Source organism: Dendrobates tinctorius, unplaced genomic scaffold (genome assembly GCF_039654945.1).
Source record: "Dendrobates tinctorius isolate UK_male_01 unplaced genomic scaffold, ASM3965494v1 ptg000151l, whole genome shotgun sequence".
Classification (NCBI taxonomy): Eukaryota; Metazoa; Chordata; class Amphibia; order Anura; family Dendrobatidae; genus Dendrobates; species Dendrobates tinctorius.
Window position 1 is genome coordinate 30,833,100 of NW_027361818.1, and position 13,403 is coordinate 30,846,502.

General features: G+C 44.6%; 1 protein-coding gene across 1 annotated transcript; it reads right to left on the reverse strand.

The window, feature by feature from the left end:
- Positions 1 to 613: 613 nt before the first annotated feature.
- Positions 614 to 4,789, reverse strand: LOC141050170 (olfactory receptor 5B12-like). Its single transcript, XM_073547004.1, has 3 exons — positions 3,891 to 4,789; positions 1,538 to 1,602; positions 614 to 666 (listed from the first exon to the last, which is right to left on the reverse strand). The coding sequence occupies exons 1-3, from the start codon at positions 4,787 to 4,789 to the stop codon at positions 614 to 616; spliced, it is 1,017 nt and encodes a 338-aa protein (XP_073403105.1).
- Positions 4,790 to 13,403: the final 8,614 nt, after the last annotated feature.

Consider the following 13,403-nt stretch of genomic DNA (forward strand, 5'->3'; position numbering starts at 1 on the left):
ACCATAGGAGACCTGCTCCTTTAAATTAGGAAAAGATTTTTAGTAGGTCATCCTACACGTCTCTTCCAACATCATCACTAGATCACCAGGATGAACGTTTTCAGTGATGCAAGAGCCACGTTATTGTTTTCAAAGGGGTGTTTTTAGTGTCAGCAGAGTTTACCTATCGTTTCTTGTTCCCCACCGATGAGGAGTCCAAATAAATATAAATTTAAAAAAAAAGATAGGGTTGTACAGGAAGAGCAAATAGATAGTTGTGGTATGGCACTGTGCACTGCCTACACTCGAGAAATTTTTTATTACCAGCATTAAATACAAATTTGTAAATGTAGATTAAGTTGATAGAAAACCACAATCTGTGTCCTCCCAGCATTCCTCTGTACACATCTCAGTATTTAGATCACTATTAGCATGATCTACTTCCCTTCAGAATTTCTCTGTATTCAGATCACAGCTGTCACAACATGCTTCAGCCGCAGGGCAGCAAGTATTGCCTATGATTGTAGCGTTCTGGATGGATGACATTTTCACAGTGTGAAACATTAATTAGGCATAAAAATTTTTTGGCCTAGAACATAGTTGGTGGACACTTAGTAATTTCCTTCCCCCCTATTTACTGGAATATGTAGGTCTTCATATCCATTTGGAGGAATCCAGATATTAAAACTACAAAACAACAAAGATTATCTTTTAAGCAGAAACAGATTATTGAAGAAATTTAAACAAGTTATTCAACATTTAACCCACCCTTGACATAACAGTAGAACCATTACCATGCTGGATCAGAATATTAGAGCAAGGGTAAAACGGAAATTCTTGATGCAATAACGCAACTGCCCCACAATGAGGGAGAACTGTACTGCAATGCTGGGAACAGGATTGATTGTCCAATGTCTGATGCCAGACTCCTTCAAATATCAACTACCTGCTGCTGATCAGTGCTAAGCAAAACACAAGAAGCAAAATGAAGGCTTTTTTAAGGAGTCTCTGGGCCCATATGTGACTTGAGAATCTCTCCTATTACACTCTCCAATTTGTGTTGGTCTCATCACAGCTTAATCTTAAATCCAATTGGTTGGATGACTGCTGATGACCCTGACGATTTAAAGAGTACGAGGTAAAGTTTGATCAAGAGAAAATGAATTTCCAGACATTCCCGGCCTTTTTTGCACAGTGTTGGCAGCTGTGATTTTCATCGTCTTGGTGGGGATGTGGGAAAGTTTCAAGTCGTCATCAATACCATCATCGTCCATATCTTGTAAAGAGTAAATCTGTGGTTTCCCTGGTTCGTGGTTAACAACATTTATTTGCATTCCTTTAACATTGTTCATTACACCTGAAGAAATAGTTTTCGGCTGTGAAATTTGGATGGTCCTGGTAATATTTATGGGCGAAGATGAAGAACCTTGGGCCAAGGGTGAGTTGATAGTTACAGCAGGTGCACTCCTCTTTAAACTTAGTTTTTCATGAGCATCCATCAGTTTGGTTGGTTGTCCTCCAACACTGATCTGCTGCTTTCTAGAATTCAACATCTCACGGGCATCTAGCACTTCACCCTTTATATGTACACTTGAGTCTTTGCCAACCAATTTTTCATGGGCATCATTTATGCCTAGTTTAAGATGCACATCTGTTACAGCTATCTTCTGACGGGCAACAAACGCAGTCAGGTAATTGGTGGTGGGTAAACAACTAATCATTGTAGGCTGGATCCTGGATCTCATACCTCCCATAGACCCTTGTTAATAATCCTGTACTTTCCCATTCCCGCCGTCACCTTGCCCCTTTCCTGATCACTTCATCCAATGACATGTATGCCATATTTCTCATACAAATCTGCACCTTCCCAGCAGCAACTGTGTAGGAAACCACGTTATTGTTTTCAGGGATGTTTATGATGCCCGTAAAAAAAATGTTGACATGGTATATTGAGGTGTACCCCCCCCCAGGGGGAAATGTTTGTCAGCCCATACACTTAGTTTATGGGCATTGCAAGTATAGGAGACCCGTTCCATTAAACTGGGAAAACATTTTTCGGAGGCCAGCCTCCACATTACTTCATTTGGGGATTGGAGTGCATGCAAATTTGGGGCAGGCCTTGTATTCACTGCATGGGCAAAATTTATGTAACTTAAAAAAATCATAATTATGGGATTTTTGGTTTCAAGTGGCCATCCACTACGTGGGTTCAAAGGCTTATTGGGGTGCGTGTATCTTTGGTGCAGGGCAGGCCTTGCATTCAATGGATAAGCAAACAGTTTGGGAGTACCAAATGAATAATGTGAACTTGGTTTTCCTGTGGCCATCCAGTACGTGGGTCCAAAGGTTTATTGGGTTTGCTTGTAACTTTGCGGCAGGGCAGGGCATGCCTTGCATTCAATGTATAAGCAAACAGTATGGGAGTACCAAATGAATACTTGGAACTTTCGTTGCATGTGGTCATACATGATGTCTGTCCAATGAGTTGTTGGGGTGCATCCAAACTTTGGGCAACCCTGCCACTCGCTGCATATGCTATAACAGTATAAGGGACCCATTGTTTAATAATGGGAACAACAAAGCATAGTCGGCTGATAGCTCTCTAAGAAAAGTGAGGGCCGACTGCTGGCCCTAGAGAAATAGACTTTGTGACTTTCAGAGTCCCTCCTTCATAAATGAAACAGGATGTGTCTGATGATGTGTCACACGCCACATGGCCAAAAAGGTTGTAAAATGTTAAAATGTCATTTCTCAGTGAATGCATTTGTCTTGGTTGAAAGCAATGGTAAAGTTGAAAAACGTATCAAAAACGCTACGTGTGAACATAGCCCAAGTGGTGGAGGAACATTTTTGTTTTGGGTTATTTATTTTGCCTTCCATACAAATCATTACTCTGGAAATGATGTTCCTTAACTTATTTCCCAGGAAAATACATTTTGGTTTCGTTTTTGTATGTCTTATTATGCGCCTGTAAAAGTGGCATAACAGTCTTACAACATTGTTCACAACAGTGACCTGGGAGTCAGAAATGCTTCCAGGGGTATTCCCCATGATGTTCCCATGTCCAGTGGCATAATTACAAAGCTTTGGGCCCCGGTGCAAACTTTCAAATGGGACCCCCCATGCCAAAATACACGCACATCTCTGCTCCGTACACCTTGTACACATACAGCTCTGCTACATCCACACTGTAAGCCCCTCCTGACCCCACACAAACTTTACCTCATCCAGCACCATGACAACCAGCACAGCAGAGTCCTGCAGACACAGAGGCTCCTGTTCATGTGACCCCTGACTCCTCCCCTCCTGTGACCTCATCACAGGTCCTGTGCGCACATTGGAGAAAACAGACTAGCGACGGGCTGCTATCAGTATGGTGGGTCTCTGTGGGAGGGCGAGGATGGGGTGCATGGGGGGCGTGGCGGCTCAATGCAGTGCGGGATGCGGGTGGGGAGTCAAAAATGAGACTGTCCCACGAGAATCGGGATGATTGGGAGATATGCCTCATGGCCAAAACCCCTGACTCCCCCCGGGCCCGGTAGGAGTGGCAACTTCTGAGACCGTGGTAGTTACGCCCCTGCCCATGTCATTTGAGCAGTGTTCCTGTCAATTTTAGATGTTTTTAGGCCCTAAAATGACCCCTAGGGGGGGTCGTGGCAAAAATATTCAGTTTTCCCATAGACTTACATTGGGCTCATTGCTCGGGTCAAGCACGCAAGCGTTCCAATTTGCTTGACCCGAGCAACAAGCACCCAAGCATTTTAGGGCTCGCTTATCACTAATATTAATCACATTACCTATAAATTACTTTCCGTAGCTTAATCATTGCAGGTAAAAGGTTTACTCTATGTCTTATGGTGGAGAAGATGGTATTGACTGCGGTGGAATTGAGTACTGTTTGGATAATGATTCTTTTTACCTCTTTGTTCCTCAAACTGTACACAAGTGGGTTCAACATTGGGGTAAGAACTGAGTAGAAAATACAAGCTGCTTTGTCCTGGCTATCGAAGACTTCAGAAGGAGGACGTAGATAGGTGAAGAAAACTGTAACATAAAACAGGGACGTACATATCAGGTGAGCGGAGCACGTGCTGAATGCCTTCTGTTTCCCCTCCACCGATTTCATGCGTATAATTGCTGAAAATATCAACATGTAGGAAATGAGGATGGGCAATAATGATCCCACCGTACATGCCCCAACGCTGTACACAGTTACTGAATCACAGTACCGAGTATCAGAGCAGGACAGCTTGAGCAATGGAGGAACGTCACAGTAGAAGTGGTCGATCACGTTTGATCTGCAGAACTGGAGCCTGAATACACAGTTTGTTTGTAAGGTCGACTGTAAGAAGCCGATGAAAAACGCTAGAAGAACCAGGAAAAAGCATTTACTCTTGGTCATTATGGACACGTAATGGAGAGGGTGGCAGATGGCAACATAGCGATCATAGGCCATGTTCGCGAGAATAAAGATTTCAGTCCCAGCCAAGGCAGCGAAGAAGAAGAATTGAATGGCACAACCATTGAAGGAGATAGCCTTTCTCAAGGAGATAAGGTCAGAGAGCATTCTGGGGGTTATGACTGTAGAATAAAAAAGGTCCACCAGCGAGAGGTAGCTCAGGAAGAAGTACATTGGAGTGTGTAGTTTGGCAGTTTTTTGGACAATCGTTATCATGCCAGTGTTTCCTACTATGGTTACAACGTACACAAGTAAGAAGAAAAGGAAGAGCAAGGGGATCACTTTTGCTTCATTGGTTAGACCAGAAAACACAAACAGCGTCATTTGGGTCCCGTTTATGGCATTATCCATTGCGTTCTTATTCTGTAAAGGTAAAAAATACTGATCATGAATGAATATATTTTTATCCGATAGAGCCTTATCCACACATTCCACTTCTTCAAACAAAAGGGACATGGGTTCTAATGGAATGTGGATGTCCCTTCAAAGAGTTCAAAGCTAGTTATGAACTTCATGGAGGGACACTAAGTCAATATAATGGTTCTTTCCATTTGTATACTTTAGAGGACCCTCATGAAGGAAAATATGGCCAACATTTACTTAATAGTTCAGGAAAACCTAAGATACTTAAAGCTCAGGGCTTCTCAAACATTTTCAACCATCCTAGGAAATAGTGATGTATTGGGGCCACAAATTGTAGAAACTGTGGAAAAACTATCTGTCCTGGGAGCTGTAGATGACCATCAAAAGGCTGAAGACTGAGAAGACTTGTTATTATCTCACTTTTACCATTATTTGTAACTTTTGGACTGTTTAATTTTCTTAGTATGTGTCAAATATGACGTAATATTGGCAAACTCTCTACTTAGTCTTCACCCCAATCTAGATGTCTGGTCACCAGGTGGTTCTGTCACTTTACTCACTCTGCAATTTACAGTTATTCTTCTTTTTTATTCCACTTATTTGGAGTAAATTACTCCTTTCTGATAAGTTTTGTTTCAAAACTTATGGATATGAGTTACGATGATTTTATTATGAATTTTTGTAGCGCATATATATATATATATATACAAGCAGGGACCCATGAGGGCTCTTCTGGTCCATATCCCTTCCAGTGGACCAGGTACTGCAAAGAGCGGCGCACCCGCCAAGAGTCCACAATATGTCCGACCTCATACTCCAATTGACCCTCCACCAGCACTGGAGGAACAACAGTCTCAGAGTTCTCTTTGACAGATCCTGCTGGTTTCAACAGAGCCACAAACTGCACACCTCTGTCAGACACAACATTCAGGGGTACCCCATGCAATCGGACCACATGCTGCACAAACAACCTTGACAATGTTTCTGCTGAAGGTAATGATGCCAAGGGAATGAAATGGGCCTGTTTAGAAAACCTGTCCACCACCACCCAGATCACGGTATTGCCCCTGGAAGGTGGAAGACCTGTAATAAAATCCATGGAAAGATGAGTCCATGGCCTATCAGGAACCGGTAAAGGTATGAGTTCCCCAGCCGGTCGGTTATGCGAGCTTTTGGAACGGGCACACATGCCACAAGCAGAAACAAATTCCTTGACATCGGACCTTAATGAAGGCCACCAAAAACCCCTGGTTACTGCCTCTCTAGTGGCCGTGATACCTGGATGAGCACTCAGCCTAGAATCATGAAACTCCTGCAGAAGTCTAGGCCGCAATGAATCTGGAACAAACAGTTTATCGCTTGGCCTGGTTGCCGGAGCTAGGGCCTGAGCCCTTAGGATTTCTTGTTCCAACTCAGTTGAGACCCCCGCCACTACCACCCCTGGGGGAAGAATGGAGGACGGCGGCTCAGGGAAAGACACTGGATCAATACTTCTGGACAGGGCATCCGCTTTAACATTTTTGGATCCCGGTCGAAAAGTAATTGAGAACTGAAATCGTGAAAAAAAAAAGTGACCAACGGGCCTGTCTAGGAGTAAGCCTCTTAGCAAATTCAAGGTATGCCAAATTTTTGTGATCCGTGACAACCGTGATAAGGTGAGCCGCCCCTTCCAAAAAGTGCCTCCATTCCTCAAATGCCAGCTTGTCCGCAAGAAGTTCTCTATTGCCTACATCATAGTTTTTCTCAGCTGAAGAGAACTTCTTGGAGAAGAAGGCACAGGGTTTGAGATTGGTAAGGGTGGCCGGACCCTGGGACAGCACAGCCCCCACCCCCACTTCAGAAGCATCCACCTCCACAATGAATGGTTTGGACGGGTCAGGTTGCACCAACACCGGGGCAGACATAAAACATTTCTTAATTGCCGAGAAGGATTCCTTAGCGAGTACAGACCAATTTTTTACATCAGCTCCCTTCTGGGTAAGATCCGTGAGTGGTTTAACCACTTGTGAGAAACCTTTAATGAATCTCTGGTAATAGTTTGCAAATCCTAAGAAGCGCTGGAGCCCCTTGAGATCTCGAGGCTGAACCCAGTCAGCGATCGCCAGCACCTTCTTAGGATCCATACGAAACCCCTCACAGGACACAATCAACCCCAAAAAAGACAGCTCCTGTACAAAAAACGAACATTTTTCCAATTTGGCGAACAATTGGTTCTCCCTGAGTCTCTGGAGAACAGCCTTTAGATGTTGCAAGTGAGATTGACTGTCCAGGGAATACACCAAAATATCATCCAAATAAATAATAACAAAACGGCCTATCAGATCAGAAAACACAACATTGATGAAATTTTGGAAAATAGCAGGTGCATTAGTTAACCCAAATGGCATTACCAGGTTCTCGAAGAGTCCTTCTGACGTGAGGAATGCCGTTTTCCACTCGTCCCTTCCCGAACCCATATCAGATTGTAGGCCCCCCGCAGATCCAACTTGGAGAACCATTGGGCCCCAGCTAACTGGTTACATAAGTCTGGGATGAGGGGAAGCGGGTAAGAGTTCCTAACCGTTATCTTGTTCAGTTCCCGAAAGTCGAGGCACGGCCGCAAACCACCATCTTTTTTCTTCACAAAGAAAAACCCTGCTGCCACAGGTGACACAGAAGGCCTGATATGCCCTTTGCGGAGACTCTCAGCTATGTACTCCTTCATGGCTTGGCGCTCAGGCCCAGACAAATTGAACAATCGAGCCTTAGGCAACTTGGCTCCGGGTACTAAATCAATGGCACAATCATAGGGTCTATGTGGTGGCAGCGCCTCAGCCTCACTTTCGGAAAAAACGTCTTCGAAATCTTTCAGGTACTCCGGAATACCTTCCAGATCGACAGACGACACAGACACTGATTTAACAGCGTTAACAAGATGTCCCCGGTTACCACATTTACTATTGCATCCCCATTGAGTGATTTCCCCTGTAACCCAATCAATGGTAGGATTATGGCGTTGAAGCCAAGGCATCCCCAGTACCAGTCCTGCAGGCAAGTTATTTACCACCAGACAACTTAGTTTCTCCACATGAGTGGAACCCACTTTTAGAGAAAAAAGTTCAGACCTGCAACAGATACCATCTTGGGTAAGAGGAGATGAGTCAATTGCCACAAGTTTAACAGGATCGTGAAGCCTGACTGTCCCTATCTTATAAAGAGTCCTAACCTTGGTATCAATCAGGTTCACAGCCGAACCGCAGTCAATAAAAGCAGTGGTCTGAACAGGGCCATAACAAAGTTCCAGTTCCACCTGCAGCACCATTTTTGCACATGAGGAAAATTGTACCTGAAGGTCTGGGTAGCCTCCTCGATTACTACCCAGACCTAGTCGTTTCCCGCCATCTTGGAGGATGACGGACAGGAGGGGCAGTCCTTCTTCCAATGTCCAGATTTCCCACAATAGAAGCACAACTGCTTTTCCCGGCGGCGTCTTCTTTCCTTTCCCTCACAGGTGACAGCGTTCACCTCCATGGCCATAGGAAGAGTCTGGGTCTCATCTCCACTGAAGAATAAGGGCGTTTCCCGTTGCATAATGCCTCTAGCCCGCAGCCTGCGATCCATGCGAACCGCTTGGACCATGGCATCCTCCAGGGAGTCAGGCGGAGGATGAGGTGCCAAAGCATCCTTCAGACGTTGACACAGGCCTCTGTGGAACAGCCCCCGCAGGGCGGCGTCACTCCAGGAAATCTCCACTGCCCAACGTATGAATTCAGTACAGAACCATTCGGCCGAGTGCTCCCCCTGACAGACACTCATCACTTTGTCCTCAGCCAACCGCACTCTATCAGGCTCATCATAAATAAGCCCTAAGGCTTCAAAAAATGCATCCACAGACATTCTCTCAGGGGCAGAAGAGGAAAGCGAGAATGCCCAGGCTTGTGGGGACCCCCTAAGCAGGGACATCACCACCCCCACCCCCTGTTTCTCATCCCCAGGGGAGCGGGGTCTCAAAGAAAAAAAAAGCTTACAGCCCTCCTTAAATGCCCTGAAATCATCCTTGTTACCAGAAAACATATCTGGTAATTTAACCGGGGATTCAGGTGGGACTAAAATTACATCTATATTCCCCACCTGCTGGAAGCCAGCGGAAAGTACCCCCTGAACTGAGTCCTCAACCCGCCGTTGGGACTGGGCCAGAGCTTGGTGTTCCAAACTAAGCTTCTGCAGTGACTGAGTAAAGCTTTTCACCTGCTCAGATAAAGCACACATTGGGTCCATGCTGCAGAAGTGAGGAGAGAAAAAAAAATTGTAGGCCAGTTATAATGTCAGAGACACCGCACTGAACTTGCTCACTGAGCCAGTGCGCGTGCCCTGAGTAAAGCGAGAGCGTGCTCAAAGCTACCTGTGGAGCGGGTAGCAACCGAATAGATGCGTACTTCAGAGCCGCAGGACCTGAAGCACGTGACTGCTAGAGGCGTGGCCTAAACTCCACAGAGCTAGGAGCTGCAAGACAATTCCTAGCAGAGTAACTGCGAGACAAAGTTACCCAGGGGCATAGACAGGGAGAATAGTCAGGACGTAGCCAATGAGTCACACACAGAGATAGCTGCAAGGTACCAGAGGGGAGAGCAGAGAGTAGTCAGGTCACAGGCAATGAGTCATACACAGATAGCTGCAAGGTACAAGAGGGGCGAGCAGAGAGTAGTCAGGTCACAGGCAATGAGTCATACACAGATAATAACGCAGTACAAAAACAACAGGCAAACTCACAACGGGAAACAGAATCGGGTCAGAACCATATAAACAAGCTATAGCAACAAACAGGCACATGGGGGTCAGCACACTAGGCCAAAGGCAAAAGTATAACTGGCAGGGATTGAAGCTACCCAGAGGTTTATGAAGCTCTCCCAGAACCAGAAAGAGGCCACAATCATTAACCCCAAGTGTGCAGGTCAAAACCTGCACAGAGCTCCAGACATTAACCCCCGGTTTGCAGCTCCAAAACCTGCACTGGGATCATGACATTTCCTTGTGCAAATGAGAATAAAGTTGATCCTTCTACAATGTGACAGCCCTTTAGATATTTGTAGACAGCTATTAAGTCTCCTCTCAGTCTTCTCTTTTGCAAACTAAACAATCCCAAATCCTGCAACCTTTCCTCATAAGGCAGGGTTTGCAGTCCGGTCACCATTCTGGTTGCTCTTTTTTGAACTTGCTCCAGTTTGTTGATGTCTTTTTTAAAATGTGGTGCCCAAAACTGGACACAATATTCCAGATGAGGTCTGACCAAAGAGTAGAGGGAAATAATGACTTCACGTGATCTAGACTGTATGCTTCTGTTAATATATCTTAGAATTGCATTTGCCTTTTTTGCTGCTGCATCACACTGTTGACTCATATTCAGTCTGTGATCTATTAGTATACCCAAGTCTTTTTCACATGTGCTGTTGCTTAGGCCTATGCCTCCCATTCTGTATATGCTTTTTTCATTTTTATTGCCCAGATGTAGTACTTTGCATTTTTCCCTGTTAAAAACCATTCTGTTAGTTGCTGCCCACTTCTCCAGTTTATTTAAATCTTTTTGAATCCTCTCTCTCTCTTCTCTAGTATTAGCTATCCCTCCTAGCTTTGTGTCATCAGCAAATTTAATCAGTTTACCCTCAATTCCTTCATCTAAATCGTTGATAAAGATGTTGAACAATACAGGGCCCAGGACAGAGCCCTGTGGTACCCCACTTGAGACATTCTTCCAACTGGATGTGCAGCCATTTACGACCACTCTTTGGGTCCGATCACTAAGCCAGTTATGAATCCTCCTAACAGTTGCCTTGTCCATTCCATACTTGCAATCCTTATTGAAAAAATGACTATGAGATACTTTGTCAAATGCTTTGCTGAAGTCAAGATATACTATATCTACAGCATTTCCTTGATCCACCCAATCAGTGATTCTGTCATAGAAGGAAATTAAGTTAGTCTGACATGACTTATTAGTTACAAACCCATGCTGACTCTGTTTAATCACTTCATTCTTATCCAGGTACTGACATACATGTTGTTTAATAATTTGTTCAAAGATCTTTCCTGGTATAGAAGTCAGACTCACCGGCCTATAGTTGCCTGGGTCCACCTTCTTCCCCTTTTTGAAGATAGGAACAACATTTGCTCTTCTCCAGTCTTCTCGGACTTCTCCTGTTCTCCAAGAATTTTCAAAGATTATGGAGAGGGGTTCAAAAATTTCTTCTGCTATCTCCTTCAGTACTCTGGGGTGTAATTCATCTGGACCTGGAGACTTGAATTCATTTAGGTTAGCTAAGTGTTTCCTTACTATCTTTCTGTTTATAGATAGTATAGATAGTATAGATAGAGAGGCAAGATAGTCAAGACCGATGGAGTGGAATTACCAGCAGGTCACATATCAGATGACCAGACATGCTACAAGTACTTCGGCATCCCACAGGGATACGGTAAGCATGATGAGGAGGCAAGGAAAGCAGCAACATCCAAATACCATCAAAGGGTAAGACAGGTCCTGAAGAGCCAGCTCAATGGGAAGAATAAAATCCACGCCATCAAAGCATATGCCCTGCCAGTTATCAGATACTCTGCTGGCATAGTGTGCTGGCCAAAAGAAGAGATTGAAGCTGCAGATGTGAAGACACGAACGCTCCTCACAATGCATGGAGGTCTCCACCCTAAGTCTAACACACAAAGATTGTATACCAACAGAAAGGAGGGTGGTCGAGGCTTGATAAGCATCCAAGCCACAATCACGGATGAAACAAGGAGGATCCAGGAATACATCAGAACAATGGCATCAAAAGATGAGATGCTGAGATAAAGCCTAAGGTAGCAACAACAACAGATGTGGAAGGAAGAACAGGAACATGAAGTGCCATGGTAAGACAAGCCACTGCATGGGATGTACCATGGACAGATAATGGAGGTGGCTGACCTGGAGAAATCCTACCAATGGCTGGAGAAAGAAGGACTCTGAGACAGCACAGAGGCACTAATCATAGCGGCACAAGAGCAAGCACTAAGTAACAGATCCATAGAAGCAGGAATCTACCACACAAGACAAGACCCAAGGTGCAGACTATGCAAAGAAACCTTAGAAACCGTCCAACATATAGTGGCAGGATGGAAAATGCAAGAACAGCATATACTGAACACCACAACCAAGTAGCGGGAATTGTATACAAGAACATCTGCACAGCATATGGGCTAAGTCCCCCTAAGTCCAGGTGGGAGACCCCAGAGAAAGTGGTGGAGAATGAAAGGGCTAAAATCCTGTTGGACTTCAAGATCCAGATGAATAAGCAGGTGTTGGCTAACCAACCAGACATTGTCATAGTAGACAAGGACCAGAAGACAGCAATAATAATAATAGATGTGGCAGTGCCAGGTAAAAGCAACATCAGAAACAAGGAATATGAGAAGCTGGAGAAATACCAGGGCCTCAGAGGAGAACTGGAGAAGATGTGGAAGGTGAAGGCAACAGTGATTCCAGTGGTGATAGGAGCACTTGGAGCAGTGACCCCCTAATTTGGAAGAATGGCTGCAACAGATCCCAGGTGCAATATCTGCGCTCTCTGTCCAGAAAAGCGCAATGCTGGGAACACCTAAAATCCTGCGCAGAACCCTCAAATTCCCAGGCCTCTTGTAGAGGACCAGAGAATGAGAAAAGGACAATAAAGACCACCCCCAGTGGGGGTGAGAAGGAAATTGTGTATATACAGGGTGGGCCATTTATATGGATACACCTGGCTGGGACATTTATAAAGTTGGATCCAAAATGGCCAACTTCAAAATGGCCACCATGGTCACCACCCATCTTGAAAAGTTTTCCCCCTCCCATATACTAATGTGCCACAAACAGGAAGTTGATCACCAACCAGTCCCATTTTATTTAAGTGTATCCATATACATGGCCCAACCAGGTGTATCCATATAAATGTCCCACCCTGTATATATACACATACTGTGGTAGTTCAATTTACGTGGCGGTATATTGAGGCATAAAATATGAACACCATCTCTATAAATCCTTGTTGTTTTATTATTATGCAGCATAAACCAACAAGAGGGTAAAATAAACTCAGCCTTTACAGCTAAAACAGGAAAACAATAAAGAAAAACAAAAAATGCTGCAACACAGTCCATACTTGTGCGAGTAACGTCCCTTCTGGAGCACCACAGGTTCAGTCTTTCTTCCACAAGACACAAAAATACTGGAGAATCCCTCTTTCTTGTCTTGCTGACCAAAGACTGCCTCTAGAGCCCAGTTATTTAAAATGAAGACCACTTGACTCTTTCCATTATGTGACTGATCAAATGATTATGACATCACAGGTCCTGTCGGCTCTGCATGTGGAGATATGGTGGATCGCCTTCCTCACGCTCTATGACGGTCCACTAAAACCAGCCTATTATGCAACTTTAACATAACCCTCACAACACTTAGTATGCTGGAGGAAAATACTCTGGTTTCATATCACTGACGCCTTTAAGCACAATGACACGTCTCCCCTCTATTACATTACCAGTGACTGTCACATATTCCCCCCCTCTGCCCAAAGCTGGTGGTCTTGGCACCTTAACTCGCTAATCAGGGGAGTCT